The sequence below is a fragment of the Podospora anserina genome, chromosome 1 (assembly GCF_000226545.1).
Source record: "Podospora anserina S mat+ genomic DNA chromosome 1, supercontig 2".
Taxonomy (NCBI): domain Eukaryota; kingdom Fungi; phylum Ascomycota; class Sordariomycetes; order Sordariales; family Podosporaceae; genus Podospora; species Podospora anserina.
The window spans coordinates 136,912-161,666 of record NW_001914855.1 but is presented as its reverse complement, the minus strand read 5'-3'; the positions used below and the strand labels follow the sequence as shown (position 1 = coordinate 161,666).

Below are 24,755 nucleotides of genomic sequence, written 5' to 3'. Positions count from 1 at the left end.
ACAACTACAAAAAGAAAATGTTTTGTTTAAATGTGCGAGTGTGTATCGTTTCAATTCCTCTGGGGCATTCCCCCCTCCTCCTCTCATCTTCTCATGTTCCCCTCAACCCCTTTACTTCCATCTCAACCTTCCCCTCAACCCGATCAGTTTTCTTTCTTTCTTCCCCCCCCTCCTAATTTCCCGTTTTCCCAAGACCTCGACGCCGTGCTTTCATGCTGTTGTAGTGTGTGTGTGTGTGTGTGTGTGTGTTATGCCAAACTACTAAAACTAGGTAAAAACCCTCCTCCTCCCCACAACCCGGGCAAACAAACACACCTCATCACTCTCTCATCCCTCACAATTGGTATATAAAAATATTAAAAGCAGCAACCCCAAACTCATCATCCCACCGCGAGCCTTTTTTTCCTATTTTAGTAGACACGCTTGAAAGGAGGAACGGGCTTGCACTCGTTCTCGTCGAGGGTGGTGCCAATAACACGGCGGTACTTGAGGTCGACCTTGCCGTGGGGCTTCTGCCAGGTGAGGGTGTGCTTCATCCAGTTCTCGTCGTCACGGTCGGGGTAGTCCTCGCGGGCGTGGGCGCCACGAGACTCCTTGCGGTTGGCGGCGGCGGTGGCGGTTTGGACACTGTAGAGTCAATCGTTAGCCTATGTTTTTTCTCTGCTTCAATCCCTCAGAAAATACGTACGCGCAAGTGAGCAGGTTGCGGAGCTCAAGGGTCTCAACAAGGTCAGAGTTCCAGATCATGCTGCGGTCCTTGATGCCGACCTGGGAGAAGGTCTGGTCGACCTGGTTGATCTTCTCAACACCCTCGTCAAGGGACTCCTGGGTGCGGAAGACGGAGACGTCGCGCTGCATGGTCTTCTGCATGGCAAGACGGATCTCGGCGGTGCTCTTGGGGCCGTCAGCAGTGCGGATCTTGTCGAGCATCTCAATCTCGGCGGCACCGGCATCAGCCTCAACGGGCTTCAACTTGGCGCCGGGGGTGAAGTTGTCACGGATGGTGTGGGCAACGGCGCGGCCGAAAACGACCAAGTCGAGGAGAGAGTTGGCACCCAGACGGTTAGCACCGTGGACAGACACGCAAGCAGCCTCACCGCACGCGAAGAGACCGGGAACGACCTTGTCGTTGCCAGACTCGTCGACGGTAAGAACCTCACCAGTGTAGCGAGTGGGGATACCACCCATGTTGTAGTGGACGGTGGGAAGGACGGGGATGGGCTGCTTGCGGACATCGACACCGGCGAAAATGCCGGCCGTCTCAGAGATACCGGGGAGACGCTCGGCAAGAATCTCGGCGGGAAGGTGGCTGAGCTGGAGGTAGATGTGGTCCTTCTCGGCACCGACGCCACGGCCGTCACGGATCTCCATGGTCATGGAGCGGGAGACGACGTCACGAGAGGCAAGATCCTTGGCGGTAGGGGCATATCTCTCCATGAAACGCTCACCCTCGGAGTTGAGGAGGTAGCCACCCTCACCACGAGCACCCTCAGTGATCAGGCAGCCGGCACCATAGATACCGGTAGGGTGGAACTGGACAAACTCGAGATCCTGGTTGGGGAGACCGGCACGGGCAACCATGGCCATACCGTCACCGGTGCAGGTGTGGGCCGAAGTGCAAGAGAAGTAGGCGCGGCCGTAACCGCCGGTGGCGAGAACGGTGTTGTTGGCGAGGAAGCGGTGGAGGGTACCATCCTCCTGGTTGTAGGCGAGAACACCGCGACACTCACCATCCTGCATGATCAGGTCGATGGCGAAGTACTCGATGAAGTAGTTGGTGTTGTGACGGAGAGACTGGCCGTAGAGAGTGTGGAGAAGAGCGTGACCGGTACGATCGGCAGCAGCGCAGCAACGGTAAGCCTGGCCGCCTTTGCCGTACTCCTTAGACTGACCACCGAAAGCACGCTGGTAACTGTTGTTGAGTTGACATGTCAGCTTCTTGGCCATCTCCATTCTGCCTCTTGAAGTCTACTCACATCTTGCCGTCCTCGGTTCTGGAGAAGGGGCAGCCATAGTTCTCAAGCTCGATGATAGAAGCGGGAGCCTCGCGGGTCATGTAATGAATAGCGTCCTGGTCACCGAGCCAGTCGGAGCCCTTCACTGTGTCGTACATGTGCCATCTCCAGTCGTCCTTGTGCATGTTGCCGAGGGCGGCGTTGATGCCACCCTGGGCAGCGACTGTGTGACTTCTCGTGGGGAAGAGCTTGGAAATGCAGGCAGTGTTGAAGCCGGCCTCAGCGAGACCGAAGGCGGCACGGAGACCGGCACCACCGGCACCAACAACGATCGCATCGTACTCATGGTCCTACAAGCAAAGAAAGCGTTCAATGTGTCAACTGGCCGTGTTCCCTCATTACTAGCTCTTGGGTCTCCCCCCTTCCTTTCCCCCCGCTTCCACCTCCAAAAGCCGGGAATCGATCTCTCAAGGGGTAATAGGGGGGAGGAGGAGGTTGTGTTCGACGGGAGGGAAGAACATACGATGACAGGGTACTTGCTGCTCACGAATGGCGATGCCTCCTTCGCCCGGAGGGGCCCGTTGGCGATAACGCGGGCTGCGAGAGTCAGTCCATCTGGTGTTTCGCAAATTGCCAAAAATGCAATATAACGGTGTATATAAAGACAGCTGACTCACCGGCTGGTCTAGTTGTGGAAAAAGCCCTCTGTGTAGGAGTTCTGAGAGCGCGAGGAAGCTATTCCCGACCGTCGTCAGTCCAACTTTTTCCAAATCACCTCGGCATTCACGGGCTTGCGCCTTAACACAACCCCCCAATTGCCGAATGCAAACAAACAACAGCTTCTTCTCTTTCAGCAAACAAAAAGGCAAAACTCACCGCCGGCGCAGCGGCTAACCTTCTCCAAGCCATTGAGGATGCCATCGTCGTCTAAAAAAAGAGAGGAGAGGGGGGGGTGGGTGCGGGGGGGTATAACAGAGGGAGGGGAGAAGTCGTGTTCCTCTTGAAATGCTTCAAAATATTTGAGCTTCTTTCAAATGGACGACATGCACAGACCGGTCCTGCGCACAGGCAAAGCAAGCAGCTTCGCTCCCGGCTGGCTCCTTCGATGATTCCACGACCCGAAGCACCAAAGGCTGTTCCAGCCTCGATCGACCAATCAGCGCCTGTTGATTACCCGAGTTGCCGACACCAAACCCAGCAACCAGTTCCGCAGTGCCCCTCCATAATTCCTGGGCTGACGTCCCCCCGCCTGGCGGCTGGCAGAACCAACCAGTGGCCAATTGTGTGTTTAGCTTTCGCCTTCATCCACCAGCTGGTCGGCCTGATTCCGAATTTCCTTGCGACCATCGCGCAACTCTCTTTCAGACCCCAGGCAGCCTTGAGATCTTGAAGAATCCCGAAAGATGCCCTCCATCGCCCTGTTCTGCTTCCGTCACTGGTTGTGTCTGGCCGTGTGTCTGTCCTGTCCGAATTTGGATCACCTGCATATCACACACGTGGTGTAACTCCCATATGTGTCTCGTGCTGCTGTCCTCTTTGCCACGCTTCAAGCTCTCACCGGATACAGAAACCGGGAAAAGCATGTGCGGGTCTACCAAGCCGCTCTTCGGACGGCGGACATCCTCGGCTTGTAGTGACATGAATACAAGCAAAAGTAGCCCGGCGCCCTGCCCGGCCGTTGGGTGACATGCATGCTACAACTGCCTATAGGGAGCCTCGGATTTATAATTCAGGGGTTGGCACCGTTACCTGGTGCAATGACAGTCAACAGTAAACAATATATTAAACTGATCTATTAGATTGGGACGACCGCCGTCCCCCACCAACGCCACCAAAAAGCTATCGCTTCTTCAACTACATGGAGATAAATAGGAAATAATGTATCCCCCTTTACCCTCCTATTACCTTACCCTCAACAACAAGCCTCTTAACACTGTAGCAAAGATCCCATCTATCACCCCTCTAAATACTCCACCTCACCTCATACCCCCCCAAAAACCAGTCCAGATGCCCATGATGACACCTCCCCTCCCAAGTCCCGTGCCCCCAACTACACATGCCCACCCCCCTCCTCCCCAAAAATGCCACCGCCTCATCCTACTCAGCAAGCACCATCCTCAACATCACCAAAAAGTTCTCCTTCAGCTTGTGCACCTCCTCCACCTGAGGCTTCTCCGGCTCCCCGGCATTCCTCCTCAGCCGATCCTGCCTCCTCGCCCTCCTCCTCCTCTCCGCCTCAATCGGATCCATCTCATCCTCAATCTCCAGCTCCGCCTCCGACTCCGAATCGTCATCATACGCCATATCCTCCAAATCATCCTCATTCAACCCAAAATCACTCGATTTGAACGCCATCGGCACCCCATCCACCATCCCCGGGCCACCCCCTTCCGCAGCCATCTTCTGCCTAGTCTTGTCGTGATGCCACTTCTTTCTGGCCTCCTGCCAGGCAATCAACTTGTCAATCTCCTCAATGGCCTTGTCCTTGTCGACAACTCCAGTGCTGACACCCCCTTCAAACAAGGCGTTGATATCCAGACTGCCGTTCTTGGGGCCATGCCTCAAAAACTCCAGAATGCCCTCAATCCACCCCATCAGCTGCGTGAAAAGCCCATTGTCGTGCGTGTGAACCTCGTGGACAAACTTGTAAAAGTTGTGCTCATGCCGCTGGCAAAGGTCGATGAAGGCTTGCACGGTCTGGTTAGGGTCTGCAGAAGCGTCTTGGTCTCGGCACTTTTCAACGACCTGTTTCCAACTGTCAGCCATCTCCTCTTCATCATCATCATCATCATCAGCAACAGCAATGAAACTTACTTGAATCAAATCATCCACAAACGCCGCAAAATCCGTCACACTGTTATACACATTCGCCGACTTGTACACCCTCACAAGCGGCTCGTAAAAGATCGTAAACAAATCCCTAAACAGCTGCAGCGTCACCGGCTCCTCAATCAGGTTCAGCATCATCGCCTTGTCCCTCTGCCGCATGTGCAGCTTCAGCAACTGCTTCAGATACGAAAACAGCTGCGCCCCCTGCTTCAGCTCCTCGTCCACGTTCTCCACCGCGCTGTTGAACGCCACATACGCATTATACAGCCTCTCAATCTGGGCCGGCTTCAGCGCCGGCTTGAGCAAGTCACTCCTCAAAATCACCACTATGACATCAATCTGCTCTGCCTCGGCCTCTTCCCGGATGGCCACCTTGACCTGCTCCTCCGAGTCGCTGTAAGCCTTGAGCTTGTCAACAAAGACTTGGTCGTTGATCTTGGCTGCGAGCGCGTCGATAGAGCGCTGAAAGTTTCGGATGCCGTCGTTCAACGTGAGGGAGAATATCCTTTGCATCAACGACCGGGCGCCAAAGGGTTGGGCGAGGAAGATGTCCAGAATGTGGGACATGACGGCTGCTGGGTTGGCTATCCGGATGGCGTTCTTCATGAGAGTGTAGGGAATCAGAGAGTGAATCCTCTTCGCTTGGGCAAACAACTCTGGTGAGTTGTCTTCGGCGAGGAAGAGGTGATATATCGTAGCCGCGACTTCGATGCGTAGCCATTCGGCAAATTTCTGATATTGTAAGCTGAGGTCTTGAATCGTCTCCTTGTCCTTGATCTCCTTGAACAGCATCGTTAGGCCATTGCGTTCGACAATGTCTTGCCGGAATCTTTATAAAGTTAGCTTCCCTCCTGGCGGCGTCTCACGGCAAGCTTACTGTTCCATGTAAACATCCAACTCGGCCGCCCGTTTCCTCGCAATCTCATAGAAGCGCTTCTGTTCCTCCACCCGCTTCTTGTCCAAGTTCTTGCGACGGATGATATCCTCAACATCCGCATCCGTAAGCTTGGTAGCTTCACCTGTGAGGAACTCCTCAATGGACTTGGTAGTCGCTATTTGTGGGTTCTGAAGCAGCGAGCGCAAGAACGCACGCAGCGACACTCTCTGGTTTTCCCGCCACAATACGACGTTCTATCATGCTTTAGTCCTGGTCCCTGTGCTGCCCAGTCTCAACGGAAACTCACCTCTTCTTTCCTCGAGCCCAAAAACCCACCAGGGCTACTGGGTCTCCCATCCACCGAAACCCTCGGCGAAAGCCTTCCACTCCGTTGATCTATCAGGAACGTCGTTAACGCGCTGTTCCGTCGTGAACTCAATCGTGGTAGAGACGAACCTTTTACCGAAAGCAGTCTCGAACCCGTCTCGCTTTGGTGACTAAAGCTATCCCTCGCCGGGCTACTTGGCGGCAACTGCGTCGACACCGACGAGATCGAAGAAGCCTCCGAGTCCTTGTCTCCACTGACACTATCCGTCGTGGTCGTCGTATTGGATTTGTTCTTGTTCGGCAGCGTAGGCAGCACCTTTCCAGGCAGCTCAGTTCTCAGGTTCTTGTGCAGCTTGGCAAAGTCCCCGTATCTCCGGCCAATGTACTGCTCCATCCCGCCCTTGCGCTTGACTCGAAGCAGGAATTCCTGTTTTTCACCCTCATTAGCACTCGATGAACCACCCGAAAGTGAACCCACGCCAACCAGAGGAAACCCACGGCATGCTTGTGTTGTCTGATATTCCTCCGGGCCGTCGTTATCCTGACCCCAGCAATATTGACATCCCACCCGTTCAGGTAGTTACCCTCGGGCATCGACGACAGAACACCCGTCTCAATCGCATTAGCATCGACAATCTCCAACTCCGAGAACCGAATCCTCTCCTCAAACCCGGAAGAAGTCGGCACGCCAGACACCATCATCAACTCCACCATCTTCTTCGCCTTCACAGCAAGCTTCCTCCTCTTGGTCTCTTCTAATCTGTCTTCCGAGGAGGAAATCCCCTTGCTGGCGAACGATTCGAGAAACTATTACCCGTCACAAGTCAGCTTCCCCTCTACAAGACAATCACCAGCATCCCCAGAAAGGCCGTCGCTCACCACTTGTAACTTATCCTGCCAAAACTCCTTCTCCCTCGCCTTGTCCAAAAACGGAAACTCCCGAATGTGGTGCACAAAGATATATCTCAGAATCGGCAGCTCCGAATCCAGCGGCGACACCTCCCCAAACGGCGACTTGAACGGCGCCCCGAATCGCCTCAGCGCCGTCGGCGAGTTGAGCTCCGAGACTTCCCATTGTACTTGCTGGGAAATAAGTTCGCGTTTGAGGTCTGCACAGAGAAGAAAAGAATCCCAATGTTAGTTCATGCTTTCGAGGTGAAGAACATCACAACAACAAAAACTCACAATGCTCCTGCTTCCCCGTCAAAGTATGCGCAGGCGACGGTGGCCCAGACGACGCAACAGCAGTCCCCGAAGTCCTCACAGCAAGTGTAGTCTCCTTCTTCTTCTCCTCCCCCCCAGGGCGAACCGCATGCCCATTCGTCGTCCCCTTGTTTGTTGCATCCTCCGTGGAAGAAGCCATTGCAACAGCAACCACAGAAACCTCCCTTTAGCTAGCACCTCCAAATATTCCCGTCTATTGTTTCGCGCGCGTTCGAAAAGGTTCGATCAAGAAGAACAAGATGCCCAGCAATGGAGTGCAAGAAAAGAAGGTAAGCCTTTCTTTCTTTCTATGAGGACCTGGAACCGCCCGCGTTGTGCTGAACAGGGGGTCGTCTCTCTGTGTGTTGTGTGATGAATTATGGCGGGGTAAGTGTCGTACACACTCAAGATTCCACTTAGCTCTTGGAATTCTCTTGGTACACAACACAGTCTTTGCCCAACAGAAATGACAGGTCCCAAAAATGGCGTTCAGCACGGCCGTGTGTGAAAGAAACGGCGGTACGTATGCGGCGCGCACAACAAACGTTCGCTTTCGGTTTTTGTTCGGTCGACGAGCGTAGGTGGCTGGCTAGCTGGCTGGCTGGTTGGCTTGTGGAAGAAGGAGCAGGCCAACAGTTTCCGAATGAACAGGCCTCAGCTGACGGAACAGCAATAGGTAGTAGCAAGGGGAACCTATATGTCTTTTCAAAATAAAAAGTATGATAAGCAGCAAACACAAAAAGCCCGTTCGTCTCTCGGATACTCGGCCGGCTCGCTCGTTCAATGGCGTAGGAATGAATGGAAGAAGAAGGGGTCCAATGTATAGTAAAATATGTAGGTACGGAGCAAACGGATACTTTTTTAATGGAGACTGACACATGCAACCAGCATTCACCAAGCGCCTACTTCCCCCCAGGGGTCCGGTGATGGAAATATTTCAAGATGACCACTGACCAACCACCACATCAACCTTGGAAAGCACGCGGCAGCAGCAGCAGCAGCAGCAGCAACAAGGCTCAGCAACACTTGGCAAAGCAGCAAGGACACAAATCTCTTGGAATCACCAACCGAATCACAACACAAGCCGGCATCCAAGGCCCGAAAAGTACATTTCTCGCATTCTGTCGCACAAGAAGCTCTCCCTCCCAGGTGAGGCTTGGCACTCTAAACACCCCGCCAGTGCGACCGATGACGCATGTGGTCTGGTGGCGCGGGTGCCGCCAAGTCGACCCGTGATGACGTCCCCGCTGGGCTTTGCAACATTCAGGGCCCAGACTACAAGCGCCCAACAGAAAAATGCTGTGCGGCCGGCAACTCTGCGCCGCTTTTCTACTTTCCAAGCAACCTTGGCCGCGCGTTTCTTCAACTTCCAATCTTGGCTTACTCATTCCATGATCCACTGCAGATTTCAAACAGAAGTTCAAGTCGAAACTGCCTGTTCCGAAATCCGATCCAACTGTGGAGCTATATAAGTGAGAGGCCTCACTATGGTGGGGAGTCATATCCTGGTAAGGTTGGAGCTCGCTTGTCCCAACTGCCGATATCCGATATGGTTGCTTCAAGGCAGGTCGACATAGCTGGGTAGAAACTAGGCTTCAAGAACCTCTTGATATGTACCTTGAACGGGAAACTGTATGTAATAAGGCAGGACTGCTTCTGTTACCAGGTAAGCTTGGGTATCAATGCAAAAATAGAAGCTCAAATGACCAAATCAAAGACATGCATGCTGTACTCCTTTTTCAACCCCCCTTTCCCGTCCCTACAGCTCATCAAAAGCTCGCAGCATCTCGGTTGCGCGAGATGAGAGCTCAGACGTTTCCGTCCAATTCAAACCAATCTTATCCTTTTGAGCAGCTGTAGAAACATCCTCCGAATCCCACTGGTTCGCCGCCGTGGCCGCCAGCTGCTTCACCTCCCCATCCCCAGGCTTCTCCCGGACATATTGGGCACTGATCATGAGCAAAATCAACACCAGGCCAACCGTGACAACAACCACCCACAGAGCCGTGAGCCGTTTCCTAACAGCCTCCCGCCACTCCCTGTCTGCGCGCTCCCAGCCCTCGATACGTGCTCGGACTACATCAACGCGCTCGCTCAACGACTTGATGCTCTCCCGGCCTGTGCTGATGCGATTCTGTAACGACTCGATACGCTGCTGCTGGTCCTCAAAGTTACCGAGCGCATCCAGCTGCGAGGTGACATCCGCCACGAGTTCTTCGGCCTCGGCGCTGAAGCTGTTGTTGAGCTGGTTGGAGAGCTCCGCGAGCCCCTTGAGGGCCGCAATCGTGCTTTGAAGCGTCCCCAGCTTCTCCTCCACCGAATAGTACGTCTCGTCGAGGCGCCTAGTAGTCGTACTCGCAAAGGTTTCTAGTTCGTTAAGTGATCGTTGGAGTCCACTGGGAGAGTGTTGAGCAGCGGTTAGTCGTATGTGTGAGAAAGCGGATGGCAAAAGGCGAAAAGGAAAACCAACCTGTTTCTTACAGCTGCCTTTTGCTGCTCCTTCACCAAGTCAACCTCGGCCGAGGACTTCGTTATCGAGGCAGGCGCAGACGTCGACACAAGCGTTGGTCCATGACTGGCGGGCATCCCTTCGTCGTCGGCTGAGGCGTAGAGAAGACTGGGTCGTCGACTTGGGTTTGGGCTAATGTTCGGGGTGCCTCCTGCAGATTTGGAAGAGACCTCGTACGGTTGCGGTGACGGCCGTTGGAGTGACGTCGCGGACTGTGTTATGGGGCTGAGAGCGTCGCGCTCCCTTTCTCGGATGACGCGATGCGAGTGGTGACGATGGAGACGGATTGGCGACGATATCTCGGAGATGGAGCGAGTGATTTGGTGGCGCGGGCGCCCCGGGGAGGGGACTTTAGACGTCTCCACGGCATATTGAGACATCGTCCTCTGTTTAATTGGGCTGGGTGGCCGCCGTCGCACAACGATAGTCCCTGGTTTCGATGCAAGCTTGTGAAGTTAGGCGGGAGTCAAAAGCACCGTGGTGGCTGCATTTGGTGTCTGGGCGGGGTGGGGCACAACCTGGTTGGTTGACGGAAGGGATCAGCTGTGTGTCGTACCGGCATGTGATGGCGCCTCGCAGTCTAGCACATTCATATAAGGCAGATTGGTATGCATTAGGTGGCAGTGGACTTTTTTGGGTTTAATAGATTCTCATAACATCTCACTGTCTATGTTGAGCCGTATACATGGATCCAAAGACGAGTAACCCTGGGACTTTCCATGTCCTAGAGCAACTCAGCCTGCACAACACAACCCGAGGGCAGGTCCAACGACAGTCTTGGGTTTGGAGGACGGTTGCCAGATTTTCGTCCAAGCAAATCCCTACCCACACTATGTGATGATAGTGTAGACCTCACGACCGACCACCCCCTCATCCAGCCCTTTTCAGTTCCGTGTCGTCGTTTGTTGCTGGTGAGGGACGTCCGAGAGCCCCCCTTAGCAGTTGTGTCGATGTCGTTTCCAGGTTATCGACGACATTGTAGCGTAGGGGTATCGAATAAATCAAAAGGGTATCTTGCTCATCAACGCGATCACGAATTGATCAACTTGTTGCGCTTCTCCTTGCGCTTCAGCCTCTCCACCCGCTTCTTGTGCATCTTCTCGGCAATCTTTTCGTATCGTTCCTTCTCCTCCTTCGCCGCGCGCTTCGCCTTGAGGGCCTCCATTCGTGCCTGCAGATGTTGAGTTAGCTTGGACTGCCGACATATCCCGAGTTTGTGTAGAGCGATGCCCACCTTGCGCTCAGCCTCCTTTTCTTCCTTCATCTCCTTCTCCTTTGCCTTCATCGCTGCCTGGTCCGCTCTCAACTTGACGCGCGCCTCATACGAGGTCAAACCCTTGGTTGGGCGGAATGCCTTCTTTGGGGCATGCCATTGCTTGCCTGTGCTTGTTGTCAGCATTGTGATTTAGATTGGCCGTCGAGAAGAGGCTGAGAGATGGGAAATCGACAAACCATTTACGCGCATGCCCAAGGGCTTACTTGCGGTGGTCGCTGGCGCCGACGCCGTCGTGGTTTCTGTTGTTGTCGCAGACATTGTTGATAGAGACTGATGCGGGGAGGATGAAGCACTGAAGAAGGACGCAGCTCCTCACCTACAGGTCAGCTCTTGAAGGCGGTCAACACATCTCGAGATTCTAAAAATTTGGGCGGCAGAATTTCCAATCTTTTGCGGGGCAGCCGTTTCCCTTGTGGGGCCCCCTGGTCCCAGATCTCTTGGCGAAGCATGTTGAAAGCCACATGTGGCTGTGCTCGTCCGCGGTACCCCTGCTTTCATCTCGCGCGATGTACGTAATCCGTAATTACGCTTTTCCAAACGACCGCAATTTCGTTCAGCAAACAATTCCATCGCCAATCCCAAAGTCCTTTCCATGTTCCGCAGCTCCGTTGCTTTTTTGCAGGGATCGATCGAAGTCATTCTCCACCACGGCGCGGAGGCGCGGGGTGAATGCGACGGCACCAGTCACGGAGCGGGCATCGAGTGGTGTTGGCCTTGTGGAGGGTTCATGGTCTTGCTTTTCTCAATATTGAAACACGCAGCTTGATTCGAGGATTCCGTGGGTTGTTTAGTATTATTGTACGAAATATTGTTCACAGCAATTCCCCAGGGAAATGAGAGCCATGTGTCAACACGGCCCGTCGAGATTCCTCTTAGCAGAGCCCTTTTATATGACTAGGAATACTCAGAAACACCCGACATTACTTTCATCAACTTGGCATTCCATGACAGCCAACGACTGCGCAGTTCTGGCGCAAGACCAGAACAATGTTCAAACTTCTAGTTTGAGCCTCTTCAGTTATTCAGACCTGGCCGCTCTCGCCCGGACTGGTTCGGCTTGGGTGTACAAAGCTTTGAGGCATTTCCTCGATGCCCCTTGCAAATAAACAAACGACAACCAACGAAAGTGTGCCTGTCTGACGAACAGGAGCATCCTTTGAGTTCGAGACGAACAGACTTTGGGTGTTCGTGGAATGGTACGCCAGTGACTTTCCGAGATGAGAGACCACAGCCGGCCCAGCCTTGTGTGGTTGTCACTTGTCAGCAACAATGGATGAGGCTTCGGGCTGTCAAACCATAAGCCCCGCCTGACATGTCATCCCCGCCAACTGTCCGGATGACAGGTGATGTTGTCCTGACACTCCTGCGAGCGAGATGGTGGTGCACGCATGCAGCAACTCGGTGTCGCCATCTGGGCCTTACGGCGTCCGGCTGAATGTGAGTGGCGCATGCAGAAAGATCCGTGCCCACCTGGCTAGTCGGGCGTTTCGAGCTCACAGTGGACGACGAGATCGATCTAGCGACAGGGTCTAGCGTCGGCCTTCTGCAGGCCTAGGGAGTTCTATCCAGAGTCGAACAGCGCATCAAAACAGCAACCTTTGAGCAACCAGGAGGAACCAAGCTCAGGGACCGACGAGATAGGATACCGATTGCATGCAGTAGTCGCGGGCGCCACCCAGGGCCTATGTCTGGTTCAAAGGCCGATCTGTATGACTGTCGAAGCGAGCCAGCATTCAATCATTGAGAGAGATGAATCAAACCTCAGATCGTGAGTGGAATCAAGTCTGAGCACAAGGCTGATATAGCCAGGCCAGATAAAATGTTCCAACACCTCAACCTGCTTCGTGATAGTTAGTGATCAGGGCTTGGTTTGCCCTTCTTCTCTGTACTCTGCCACTTGACAGCATCAGAGGTAGAGAAGGCTCGATGTTCCTTGCCCTTCACCGCTCCCCGGTATGCACACACACCAGACGGCGGCGTTTATGCAGGAAGATACACAGTGTGTGCGAAATCCGGCTTACTGTCACTTGGCCAGGGGCATTCAGGAACGCTCCATCACCTGGCCTGTGAGCCGGCATCCCGGCTGTATTTTTGCGGGTCACAGGGACTTGGCCTCTTGTAATCATGAACAATAGCGGGGTATTGAACGCGACAGTGATGAGGCGCAGACGGTCGCGTAGCTCTCCATCTAATAATCCGGGGCGCTGCGATACAGGCAATACGAAATTGACTCGGGCACGGAACAATGGCGATGGCATCAAGAAGAGGGAGAGCGGCATCTGAGCGCCAGATTTCAGTGGCGGGATCTTCAAGATTCATCCGAGCAGTCATCTGTCCATAGGAGGAGCCTGGCAATCGCAGGTGGTTGAAACAGGATCTGGGGTAGCAATCCGTAGTTTGGATACCTGTTCCTGAAGAGGCACATATGCAAGTGACTTGTCTGTTGCTGTACGCGATCCCCTCTCCGCTGCGACTGTGTGTAGCATCGGCCTCCAAGAAGGGAGTTGAAGGCGTGGAGGACTCAGTTGCCGTGGGATGATTGGTGGTTGAACTGGTGGTTGCTCGGCATTACTGTGTAGGTACGGAGGATAGGATAAGATACGGACGGTAGGTATCAATGCCGGGGACAGTGGCTGCTCCGACCTTGCTCTCATCATACGCAGTATTTAGTTATTGTCTTTTTATCTCCAGGTACTCGAAGCAAAACAGCAATCAGTTTTGGGGTAAATCAGATGAACAGCACAGCGAGCCTGTGTTCGGTTCATATCCATCCTGGACCCACCCTGCCCCAAACCTGTCCTTTGCTCCGCTCCCGCGCGCGCCCAGGCTCACCACGGTATGAGCTCCAGGGGTTGACACTGTTTGCACTCTCACGCACTCCCGGGCACACGCAACAACGCTAGGCCCCCACCCGCAGTTTTCTCTCTGGTTGTGTTGTGTGCTCGGTTCACCTCGCCCTCTCTTTTACCACTCCCAATCTCCATCCTCTTTTCCCGCGTCCTTCTTCCTCACCACCGCCCCCGTCGCTCTGTCGACCCCCCCCTCCCCCCAAACAACTTGGTTCAATTCCGGTGGCAGATCTCGAGATTTGCGCTGGGTTGACCGTCCACTCCTTTAAAAACACCTCATCGCCTTGGATTCCTCTGGGGAAAACAGCGTTTTGCTGCTTCATTGTTTGTTCGCTGCTCTTTCCAGTGCCCTTTGCAGCCATTCCGAGATCCCGATTGATGGTGAGTCTGCCTCCTCTTCGAGAGGAACTCAATTGCTTTTGTTTACTCCTGCGCTTCGCAATCGCTTCAATTGCCTCGATGGCTTCTTGTCACGATTGATTGTTCTAACACGCTCTTTGTGTCCGGTGGTTCCGGTCATTGCTGACCCCATTTAGATCTCAGGTTGCAAACTGTCTTTAATCATTTAATTTTCACGACCAGACGTCCAACCCAACCAGCCCGGTTGGGTGCTAGATCGCACAGCTCGGTACTCATCGATCTTGCCGAGCGATCGCTTTTACTCTCGACGACGTCCACATGTCAGTTGCTTGGGACTGACCCTGCCATTCGTTTCTGGTGCCGCAGAGCGGCTTTGAAAAGATGGCAACCACATTCGGTTCCGACATGATGGTCGATGCTCCCATGGCCGACGGCCTCAACAACCTCACGATGCTTCGGCTTGCGGATTCCACAAACCCCGACGCTATGGGTCCCCACGATGATTACTCTTCCAGCCCACAGACATCGCCGAGAACGATTCCGCCTCCTCCGAACCCGCCATTCGTGTTTCCAGCACGACCTTCATCCTCTTCGGCTTCGTCCCCATCCACCTTCTCGCGCGCTACTGGGAGACGGCCGCGATCTGCGATAGAGCCTCATATCGCCGGGTTGGATTTGACTAAAGAGATTGACAATTCCAAGCCTCGAACGCCAGCGCTTCCCAATTTCTCCTTCAACCCTGGCGCCTCTTTGACGTCCACCCTCAGTCCTGAAAGCACCTACCTCAGCCCTGCGCAGTCACCTTCTGCTCCCAGCTCTCCAAGAACAGCTGCTACCCGACCTGGTGGCCACGGACATCGTCGTGGCGGAAGCGAATTTGTTGGAGGAAAGCTTCGTGACGGGGAGGCCATCACGATCACCAATGTCAGCCCGACAAAACCAGAAAGCGGGATGGCCTCACCGATGTTGCAACCCACAAGACCACGGAGAGGTCACGCTCATCGTCGATCTGCCGCCATATCCAGCCACGATCTTTCCTCCATCATTCTGCCTCCACCACCGAACCCCAACTTGAGGGGAGGCAGCGCTCCTGCCAGCCCTGTTTTTCCGAATCGCCCCGGTGGACAGGACTTCCCGACTGCCGAGCAGGGCAGAAAATCGGAGCCAAACATTGGATCACCATCGGAGGCGCCCAATAACTCCACTGGTGTCCCGATGGCCGACGTGGAAGGTGACGCCAAGCCACCGGCCAGAAACCGTGTGGGATTTTCAGACACGTTGGAGTATATCCCCAGACCGCTTTCTCTGGTCTCCAGTGACGCCTCCAGCACGGCTACCGCCCGCCCTGGACACTCTGTCTCGGGCAGCATCTCTTCGCTCATCTCGCTCACTACCGGTGAGCGTGATTTCAGCACACCTTTCGCATTCGGCGGCCCAGCTGCCAAAATGAGCGATAGCCGGCCCAGTACAGCTGGGGCGGTGTTGGAGAACACCTTGAGTGCTCAGGAAGAGGAGCCTACTCCATCTTCGCCAAGGAGACGAGGATCAATCCCGTTTTTGGGTGCCATCCCTCCTGTTCTTCCCCACAGTCCGGCAACACCCAGCCCAACTCGGTCTGGCAAGAAATGGGCCTTCTTTGGTCGCGAGGGTCGTGATTCACAGGCAACAGGATCACCCACACGCTTTCAATCAGAGAGCCCCCTCGCCTCCAGTTCTCACGTTAACTCGCCAGCTCCTGAGCGCGTTTCTGCGGAACAGTTTATGGACGACATGGCTCTTGAACCGGACGTGGTTTTGAACACCATGAAGCCACTCACCAAGAAGAGGAGCAAGAAGCAAAAGAAGGTCAAAACATGGGCTGGAACGATTCTTTCTCGCAAGTCCAAACATCGCTACGGAAAGCAAAAGAGGAGAACGCCAACCCCGCCTCCACCTCGGTTCCTGGAGGAAGTCGATGCTCTCCAGCAAGACTCGACCGATGCGCAAATCAACGTTCCGACCTTCACCGTCACCGAATCCCCGGATACAGGAGATTTCCAGTCTTGGACATTCCCCAAGCCTGTCTCTGTCCCTGATGAGGATATGTCGTACCAGATGATTGACCTTGATGCGGCTCTTGGTCCTTTCAATACGCCCCTGCCTCGAAACCCTGAGTGGGAGGCGGCGCAACGAGCCGGTGGCAACGTGAAGAAGCAGCTTCACAGCGCAGCCGGAATGAGCCGCTTCACTGGCCCGGGCATGCACTACCACCATCGCCGTGCGGAAAGCGCACCAGAAATGGTGCCTTTTGAAGGCGGTAGGCTTGGGTTCAGACGCTTTGGAAGCAGCTCCACCATGGCAGATGTGTTTGAGGAGGATGAAGAAGAAGAAGAGGAGGACAGCGATTCCGGCAAGAGCTCCGCTGGACAATCTACACCGCTGGTTGAAACCCCTGTTGTGGAAAAGTCGGAGAGCACAAGCCTTGCCCCTGAAGCGAGACCTTCTCCAATCGTCCCTCAGGAGTCTCCCGCTGCTAGGACCTCTCAGGATGGCGAGCAAGGGAAGGCGTTCCTTACTGTGGTGCCAGACTATACGATGGGCTCGGCGAATAGCGACACTCCGGACGCCGTCCCTGCCGTTGCACCGGGCACCCCGAGGAACTCTTCTTCGATTCACGGCGGTTACTCCGGATCCACCACACCATCCCCACGTCACGTTTCCCGTCCCAAGGATTTGGCGCCTGTCGATGTTGGGCCACTGAGCCTTCCGCCATCCTCGATGCCTCCCATCAGCCCCTTTTCCATGACGCAGTCATCGGCATTCCCATCTCCACGCACACCCATGTCGTACGACGCCCATCGGATCTCGACAGCGCCGTCATCCATCACGGAGGATAATTTCCAGTCGTTACTCTTGGGCGAGCCTGGTCCGGAAGTGCGCATCTCGGTCGATGATATCCCTTCGCTCACCAGCAGCAACTCGACCATGACGCGCGAAAGCCTGTTCCCCCAGCACCCCCAGGCAAGAAACCCGCCGTTGCACGACTTGCCACGGCCGGCTTCGTTCACTTCGACTGCCTTTGGGCGAAGGCGTTCCAGTCTGGCCAGCTTGAGCCGTTTGATTAGCAGCTCTCATGGCGAGCGGAGCAAGCTGTCAATGGAGGTTCCTCTGGACAGCGAGCCAGAGCAGAAGTCCAAAGTCAGCAAAGCCAAGAGATTGAGTAGGATGGTGAAGTTCTGGAAGCCCAAGGATAACGAGGCGGCGTAAGCTGCATCGGCGTCTCGGCATACGCATCACACACAACTCTGATAGATGGCTTGATTACGAGGTCGCCATGATCAAGACTTTTATCTCGGGAATGAATCACAAGACAACAATTGGTACTCGTTCGTTACTTCGCGTGGCTTTTGAGTACTGGGAATTTATGTAGGATTATGACTTTGAGGGTGAGGTTTCTAATTCGGGGAGCATGGCGTTGTTTATCTTATTTTCTGTTCTTTTTTTGTGTTTGGTCGCATGAGAACCAGGTTGCATGGAAGTTGTAGATGAACATGATCTCAATTGCCAAAGGTTGCTTGTGTTTCTTTATGATTTTTTTTTCCTGCTGGAGGAGGCTAGGTAGGAGGGGAGGACATGATGGGTGATGGACATATGATTCACAAATTTGGGGGAGGACGATGGTTTTTGATTCTCTGGACATATCAAATGCGCACAATGTGTTCGACCATAGCGAGGTAGTTAGGGCGGTTCACGCATCTAATACATGACGAAGTCGACGCAATGGTTTTGAGTTTTGTAGAGGTGTGGAGGGGACTCCTTTTTGGGATGTGTATGTATGATCAGCCCGCTGGCACTCGGGGGTTTGGGATGCTGAAAACCATGCACTGTGCTCCGGGTTCCAGGGCGAGGTACGGTACGGTGCCTCGGTAATTTGGGGCCGTTTGGTTCGGCAGTTTCAGCGGGTTCGATGCACGGAGGTGGTGTGGGGGTGAGTGGGTGCCCGTGCCGTGCCGTGTTCAGCTGAGCTGCTGCCCGTGTGTGAGCTGAACCGTGACAGGTTTGGTTGGAGATTAGCAATCATCAACATTTATTTTTTGAAGACGACAACGACGACAAGTAGAACCAAGATTCCCTCATAATCCATTCGCGAGCTTTTGTTTTCAGAATTAGGGTATTCGAACACCGACTGTTAGGGTTCTGTCACCAGCGCATCGCATCGCATTAGCTCGTCGCATACCGCATACCGCATACCTCGTCGCATACGGCACCTCGATAGACTTCCACCCCCTTCCAACCTCCAGCCGACCTACGTGACGATATCCCCTCCTCCCACATAGATTCAGAAGAAAATGTCCTCCCGATCAAAACCATCGTCCTCTTCAGCCGCAGGAGCTCGGGCGGCAATCCGCCGCCTGGCAAAAGAATACGCCTCCATCCAATCCCAACTGTCAGACGCCCCAAACGAAGAGATAGAACTCGGGATCGAACGCCTCGGCCCGCCCGACCAAACCGACTTGTTGCATTGGGAGGCGGTACTGAACGGGAGAGGGTTAGGGGGTGGATATGCTGGTTTGTCTTTCTTCCCTCTTTATCCCTCCCCCCCCCCCCCCCCCTTTACAGCCATATCCCGATCAAACGCTGACATTGTGCGATAATAGATGGCAGGTGGTTACTAAAAATCACCATCCCCCCTACGTACCCCCTCTCCCCGCCGGAAATCAAGTTTGAAACCTCGATTGTCCATGCAAACGTGAAATTAGAGACCGGGGAGATATGTCTTGATTTACTAAAAGATGCCTGGAGCCCGGCGTATAGTGTGTTGGAGTGTGTAAAGGCAGTGAGGATGCTGCTTGATCATCCGGGGATTGACTCACCTCTCAACGTCGACGTTGCTGCGCTGCTCAGGGAGGGGGATGAGATTGGCGCGAGGGGGTTGGTGGAGCTTTGGATTGGGGATCAGCCTGGGGGGAGGTATGAGGGGAGTTAACTAACCTGGGGATGGGATAGGACAGGAGGCGGTCTGGATTAACGATATCGAATCGTAATAGCGCACGTTTCAGGAGTAGGATATGAGTTGGCTTTGAAAGAGATGTTGATCGTCAACTCTGGAACTCTCAAACTCTGGAAGATAATACATGGGGGGGGGGGGGGCCTTCACATCATCTCTCATCCCGTTTTCTCGTAGCCCCATAATACCCCAATCATAAACTTGAATCATATCATGTGGTATCTGTACAACTTTCTAACGACTCAAAAAAGACAACCCCTCACCCCTTGCTCGCCCCAAGTCTCCATGAATTCGTTTCGCAATTGAAAGCTTGAACACCAAACCCAGGTTCCCATCCCGGCTTCAATGTCCTCTCTATGTTTTTGTAGACCGGCCTCCCCCTCCCCACTCCCTAACCTCCCGCATTTACATTTGATAAATGACTAAACCAGAAAAAAAAAAATTCGTATGAATGGTTTCTGCTTCAAATATCTCGTCTCTCTCTTCCTCTACACACACACACACACACACACATGCTCAACTACCCATTATAGCCCCTCACAGCTACACACCTCATTCCCCTTTCCCCAAAGTACTTTTCCCGGGACTTTTAAACCCAGTCCCATCCGCAGCTGCAGTGCTACTGCCTTTCTTGCTTGCTGTATCTTGCAACGTTTCACTCATTGTAATGGTAGACCTATCTTCCCGTTAGCAACAACATTCTCCCTCCCAAAAGAAAAAGGCAAAAAAAAAAAAATACCTTATAATTAGGCAACCCAAAAGGCTGCCACCCCAGCCTCTTCGCCATCTTCGCAAACCCCTCCGTCTCGATCAGGTGGTAAAACGAAAAGGGCGGAAACATGGCCCCGTCCCGGTGCACGTCCGCCTTGACCAACAACGCCGCGCCCCCCACCCCGTCCAGCGGCACCGTCTCCTGCCTCAGCCCGTCCGTCTTGTGCATGTACGCCATCAGCGCCCGGTACGTGGCCATGTCGGCGTAACCCTCCAGCAAAATGTCGTCCGGCCCCATCTTCTTGGCCAGCTCCACCGCCGTCGGGCTGTCCTGCCAGTTGTTGAAGTCGTACGGCCTCTCGTCCATCGCCTTCTTCTCCGTGTTGTAGAACCGCTGGAAGCAGTTGGGCGCGATGACGGGCTTGTTGTGGGCGGCGAGGTCCTGGATCAGATCGGAGGGCGTCTCGATGACGTCGGCGTCGAGCCAGAGGACCCACGAGGTGGCCGGGCCGAGGGTGGTGAAGAGCAGCGAGTTGCGGGCTTTGGCCATGGCGGCGCGGCGGATCTTTTGGTTTTGAATCTTGTGCCGTTCGGCTTCGTCTTGGGATTGGAGAGGGGGGTCAAAGTCTTGTCGGAGGATGATGATGCTTTTGAACCGGTCTTTTTCCGGGCCCGACTTTTGTGTTTTGGCGATTTGCTTTTGGAGTTCGGTTGTGGCGGCGTTGCCCTCCTTTGTCTTGGGGAGGATGAAGCCCAGGGTGATTAGCTCGTGGGGGTAGGACAGCTTCAAGAGGTTGTCCCAATACTGCTGGTAGAAGCGGGCCATGGGGGTGAGGAGGAGGATGTTCTCCCGGTTGCCCAGGGGGTCGCTGGTGATGGTGACATTGTTGAGGTTGTAGTGGGCGACGGGCGGCGCCTTTGGTTTCCCTCCTCCGGTCGACTTGCGGAATGGAGAGGTGGGTGGTGATAGCGGGTGAGACGCTGCGCTGGCTTTTCTGGAAGCAGAGAAATCAGGGGCCGAGGAGCCTATTAAAAAGTATAAGACAAGAATGGTGAAAACGGCGCCGATAGCGAGAGTGACTGGGCTCGCCTTCTTGAGGCGAACCGGCCCCAGTGGACGCGCCATGGGCTTAGATGTGGTATGGGGAAACTCGGCGCATAGAGTTGGTCGTTGTTCGTCACCGTCTGTCGACTCGAACTTGCATCGAAGAAATTCCCAACGGGCGGCGCGCACCCAAAGGTGTTGGCTTGGCGAAATGAATCTCGATGGACGATGTTGAAACCACAGGCCGCAGGATCGGAATTCCAGGTCGTGTCTTGGGTGGTGGCCGCTTGTTCGCTTGTTCGCTTGTTCGCCAAAGAACTGGCGATTCCTCGTCAATTGGAAAAAATAATCCAAGCCGACGGGAGGTGGACGGATGGGGATCTGGCAAAGGCCAACTTCGAGAAGGACAAGTGCCTGGGTTTCTCTTAATTAATGGCAAGGGGCGGACTTGGCACACTACTGCCAGGTAGGTACGTGTGCGACCACCAGTGCTTGAAAGAGGGGCCCTTGATCGAGCAGTGACCTATGCAGTATGGATATTCAGTGAAGATAAAACCAAGTGTCTTATAATAGCGAGTCAGACAAAGCGTGGCCATGCTTCAGCCCCGAAGGTCAGCCTCCATCTCAGGGTCTGGCCGTTATAAAAAATATAAAACCCAGGGACTGTTTGCAGTAACAGTCAGGGGCTTTGCTGGCGTGGAGAGTTGCCGTACCTAACGGCACTAAAAAACACCGTCATTCACACTGTCTGTGCACACTGTGGACCTGGCTGAGCTGCGTCACGGCAGGCAGCCTGAGCAGTGCGCCAGAGCCAGAGCTACAACGCAACTTGAACAAACTCCAGATCACAATCAACAGCTGTACAAGAAACAGATCGCCGACAAGCCTCAGCACCGACTCGGTCATCTTTTCGATCACGCCACCGTCACTCCAACATATTCTCGCACTCGTCCACAGGCTGCACCTCCCGCAATGTCGATAACACCCATCATCACCTTCAAGGCGGGCCTCTGCCAGGTCGACGTTCGTCTGGTCCTTCTTGTCTCGAGCTATCCCCCACTTTACTGACGACGCAACAGCACAACTCGAAGCCCTACAAGGTTGAGCCCGACTCCAGACCTGGCTATATCTATCTGTACTCGGAAGATGGTATGCTATGCCAATCACCCAGCTCTCCAGCGACAAACACCAGCTAACACAAGCCACACCTAGACCTCATCCACTTTTGCTGGCGACCCAGAAATGTCCCCCTCGACGAGCCCGAGATTGATCTCGTCATGGTCCCAACCGATGGTCACTTCACCCCTTACAACACCCGCAACCCCATCGAGCCCTCAGCCAAGACCAACGGTCGCATCTTCGTCCTCAAGTTCACTTCATCCTCTCAGAGACACATCTTCTGGCTCCAGTCAAAGCCACAGGGGCAGAGCGGCGATCCCACCTGGTTCAGCCCCAGGGATCTCAAGATCGGAGAGATCGTCGACCAGCTCTTGCAGGGAGAGGAGGTGGACGTGACCCGTGAGCTGGCCTCGGTCCGCAACAACACCGACGACAGCCGACGTGATGACGAGGACGAGACGATGGAGGACGTTGAGGGGCACGGCGACGCCCATGCCCACCACCGCGGCGGCAGCGGAGGTGCCGGTCCTGGAGCTACTGGGGGAGACTTCCGGCAAGAGGGCGAGGACTCGAGAGACGGAGGTGCTGATGGTGCGAGAGCGTAGGTGTTGATACTCTATCCGCATGGCTTAATCATGGTTTTCTGGCGCAAGAGGATAGACAAGCTTGCAGATAGCATGTACTTTCCTAGACTTGGCCAGCAAAGGGCCCTCAAAGAATGCGAATTCTGGCGTTTACTTTCCCGGTTATATCTGAGCACCAACGTTGGAGCAAGTGCTGATGTGTTGTCTTTTCACAGGGCAAGCAACAATGCAAACAACGACGCTGCCGATGCGGTGCGGAACTTCCTGGCCTCGATCCAGGCCAACCAGAAGCTCGGCGGGGGCGGTGGTCAGTCAGCTCAGGGCAAGCTTTATCCCCTGCTCAATGATCTTCTCGAACCATCGACTACAATCCCCATGCTCGACTCGGCGTCAGATGAATACGTCGACAACTTGCTGAGCTACCTCCCACCCATGGTACTGGTTCTCTCGCAGCAGGGTGAGAACGGGGATGACATTGACAAGGAGCCCAGTGCGGAGGCAGTAGAGGCTGCCAAGCAGGCCATGAGCTCCGGGCAGAAGCGCGCTCTCCTCAAGAAGGTGCTGCGCAGTCCTCAGTTTACGCAAAGTCTAGCAAGCCTGACATCAGCGCTCCGGGATGGCGGCCTGCCTACTGTCGCGGGTTCTTTGGGTATTGCGGTTGAGAACGGTGGTCTGGTGAGGGGCGGGTCTGTGCCACTGGGTGGTGGTGATGCTGTTGAGGCTTTCGTTGAGGGGGTGAAGAAGACGGTGCAGAAGAAGTGAAGCTACGTCTTGATTTCTGGATTTGAGGCTCTTTAATAAGGGGAACGTTTATAGTCCTCTCGTCGAGAAACACGGACATGAATAGAATAGGGATGTGTAATGATAACAAGACTGTCCTTTGCACGGAACCAAGGGGTAGTAGAATGCGTAAATAAACAGTGCCAGCCCCGATCTCTTTCTTCTGGGCCTCCAACCTCAATGTGGGGCCGTCGCGCCAAGGCCGCTGTACCCCAGGTTTCTTGTCGCAAGCGGCGCAACGTCATCTCAATGCTGGTTTCGACTGTTTTCCAAAAAAAAACATTCCACGTCCTCGATTCTCTTTTCGCCTTTTACACAAACACCAAAACCATTTCTGACCACCACCACATCCGTCAATATGGCCGCCGAAGCCGAATACTGGACGTTTCCAACCGACAAGGAGCTGTTTGATCAGGACGAGCGCATCTCGTTTTCGAAGCTGGACAACAAGTACATTGCCGTTCAGGACGACGGCACCGAATACGAGTTTGACGAGGGCCTGAGGCGCTGGATCCCTATCATCGACGAGGCGCTTATTGAGCAGCAGCAGAGGGGATACATGGTGCCCGGGGTGGATGATGATGATGATGGGTCGGCGCAGGGTGTGAAGAGGAAGATGGGGTATGGGGATGATAGAGAGGTAAGCTTGCCGCGAAGAGCGAACACACCACCATTTTTGCAACATCGGCTACGTGCTGTGTGTTGTTTTCCTTTTTTTTTTTTTTTCTTATCCTTCCTTCACTACCTACCTCCGTGATGATGTTTCTATACGCGAAGAGAAGGAAGACACCATATCACACCAGACAATCTGAGAACAATAAAGAAACTTTTTCGCCTCCATATATCCGTTCCTCTTTTCTGGATGATATCAAAGCACCACCATTATGCAACCCGAAGGACAGAACACTAACCATACCTTTACCTTTTCTTTCTTTTCCCCCCACAACAGGATTCCTCACAGAATGGCACCTCAACAAAAAGCAAAAAGAAGCAACGCCCGCCCCCGCAACCAAGGCAAAACACGGCCGTGTACGTCACTGGTCTTCCGTCGGACGCGACAGTCGAAGAAGTGGCCGAGTTGTTTTCGCGAAAGTGCGGGGTTATTGCCGAGGAGATTGACTCGGGGAGGCCGAGGATCAAGATGTACACGGACGGGGAGGGAAAGTTTAAGGGGGACGCGCTGGTGGTTTTTTTCAAGCCGCAGAGCGTGGAGATGGCGATTATGTTGCTAGATGACACGGATTTTCGATTTGGGGAGGGGGGAACGAAAATGAGGGTTCAGGCGGCGGATATGAGTTATACGGTCCTAAGGCAATATATCAGCATTACGAGCAAAAAACTCCC

General features: G+C 54.2%; 10 protein-coding genes across 10 annotated transcripts; 5 read left to right on the top strand and 5 right to left on the bottom strand.

Annotated features, from left to right (window-relative positions):
- Nucleotides 1-410: 410 nt before the first annotated feature.
- On the bottom strand, nucleotides 411-2,876 carry PODANS_1_9290 (uncharacterized protein; the record flags this gene model as incomplete). The annotated part of the gene is made up of 6 exons (XM_001908555.1): nucleotides 411-627; nucleotides 689-1,912; nucleotides 1,977-2,305; nucleotides 2,479-2,552; nucleotides 2,633-2,690; nucleotides 2,832-2,876. 6 exons carry the CDS (start codon nucleotides 2,874-2,876, stop codon nucleotides 411-413), a joined length of 1,947 nt encoding a protein of 648 aa, XP_001908590.1.
- A 1,176-nt stretch (nucleotides 2,877-4,052) lies between these two features.
- On the bottom strand, nucleotides 4,053-7,351 carry PODANS_1_9280 (uncharacterized protein; the record flags this gene model as incomplete). Its single annotated transcript, XM_001908554.1, has 8 exons — nucleotides 4,053-4,700; nucleotides 4,770-5,613; nucleotides 5,662-5,915; nucleotides 5,969-6,057; nucleotides 6,118-6,415; nucleotides 6,487-6,795; nucleotides 6,868-7,097; nucleotides 7,174-7,351. 8 exons carry the CDS (start codon nucleotides 7,349-7,351, stop codon nucleotides 4,053-4,055), a joined length of 2,850 nt encoding a protein of 949 aa, XP_001908589.1.
- Nucleotides 7,352-8,950: 1,599 nt separating this feature from the next.
- PODANS_1_9270 (uncharacterized protein) lies at nucleotides 8,951-10,080 on the bottom strand (the record flags this gene model as incomplete). Its single annotated transcript, XM_001908553.1, has 2 exons — nucleotides 8,951-9,587; nucleotides 9,662-10,080. 2 exons carry the CDS (start codon nucleotides 10,078-10,080, stop codon nucleotides 8,951-8,953), a joined length of 1,056 nt encoding a protein of 351 aa, XP_001908588.1.
- A 650-nt stretch (nucleotides 10,081-10,730) lies between these two features.
- Nucleotides 10,731-11,165, bottom strand: PODANS_1_9260 (uncharacterized protein; the record flags this gene model as incomplete). The annotated part of the gene is made up of 3 exons (XM_001908552.1): nucleotides 10,731-10,871; nucleotides 10,935-11,080; nucleotides 11,153-11,165. The coding sequence occupies 3 exons, from the start codon at nucleotides 11,163-11,165 to the stop codon at nucleotides 10,731-10,733; spliced, it is 300 nt and encodes a 99-aa protein (XP_001908587.1).
- Nucleotides 11,166-14,566: 3,401 nt separating this feature from the next.
- On the top strand, nucleotides 14,567-17,431 carry PODANS_1_9250 (uncharacterized protein; the record flags this gene model as incomplete). The annotated part of the gene is made up of 1 exon (XM_001908551.1): nucleotides 14,567-17,431. The coding sequence occupies one exon, from the start codon at nucleotides 14,567-14,569 to the stop codon at nucleotides 17,429-17,431; it is 2,865 nt and encodes a 954-aa protein (XP_001908586.1).
- Nucleotides 17,432-18,513: 1,082 nt separating this feature from the next.
- On the top strand, nucleotides 18,514-19,151 carry PODANS_1_9240 (uncharacterized protein; the record flags this gene model as incomplete). Its single annotated transcript, XM_001908550.1, has 2 exons — nucleotides 18,514-18,733; nucleotides 18,823-19,151. 2 exons carry the CDS (start codon nucleotides 18,514-18,516, stop codon nucleotides 19,149-19,151), a joined length of 549 nt encoding a protein of 182 aa, XP_001908585.1.
- Nucleotides 19,152-19,848: 697 nt separating this feature from the next.
- PODANS_1_9230 (uncharacterized protein) lies at nucleotides 19,849-21,009 on the bottom strand (the record flags this gene model as incomplete). The annotated part of the gene is made up of 1 exon (XM_001908549.1): nucleotides 19,849-21,009. The coding sequence occupies one exon, from the start codon at nucleotides 21,007-21,009 to the stop codon at nucleotides 19,849-19,851; it is 1,161 nt and encodes a 386-aa protein (XP_001908584.1).
- Nucleotides 21,010-21,900: 891 nt separating this feature from the next.
- PODANS_1_9220 (uncharacterized protein) lies at nucleotides 21,901-23,393 on the top strand (the record flags this gene model as incomplete). The annotated part of the gene is made up of 4 exons (XM_001908548.1): nucleotides 21,901-21,951; nucleotides 22,008-22,077; nucleotides 22,141-22,648; nucleotides 22,703-23,393. The coding sequence occupies 4 exons, from the start codon at nucleotides 21,901-21,903 to the stop codon at nucleotides 23,391-23,393; spliced, it is 1,320 nt and encodes a 439-aa protein (XP_001908583.1).
- A 376-nt stretch (nucleotides 23,394-23,769) lies between these two features.
- On the top strand, nucleotides 23,770-24,168 carry PODANS_1_9210 (uncharacterized protein; the record flags this gene model as incomplete). The annotated part of the gene is made up of 1 exon (XM_001908547.1): nucleotides 23,770-24,168. The coding sequence occupies one exon, from the start codon at nucleotides 23,770-23,772 to the stop codon at nucleotides 24,166-24,168; it is 399 nt and encodes a 132-aa protein (XP_001908582.1).
- A 153-nt stretch (nucleotides 24,169-24,321) lies between these two features.
- On the top strand, nucleotides 24,322-24,753 carry PODANS_1_9200 (uncharacterized protein; the record flags this gene model as incomplete). Its single annotated transcript, XM_001908546.1, has 1 exon — nucleotides 24,322-24,753. A coding segment is annotated over one exon (432 nt), but the record flags the coding sequence as incomplete, so codon positions are not given.
- Between the last annotated feature and the right edge of the window lie 2 nt (nucleotides 24,754-24,755).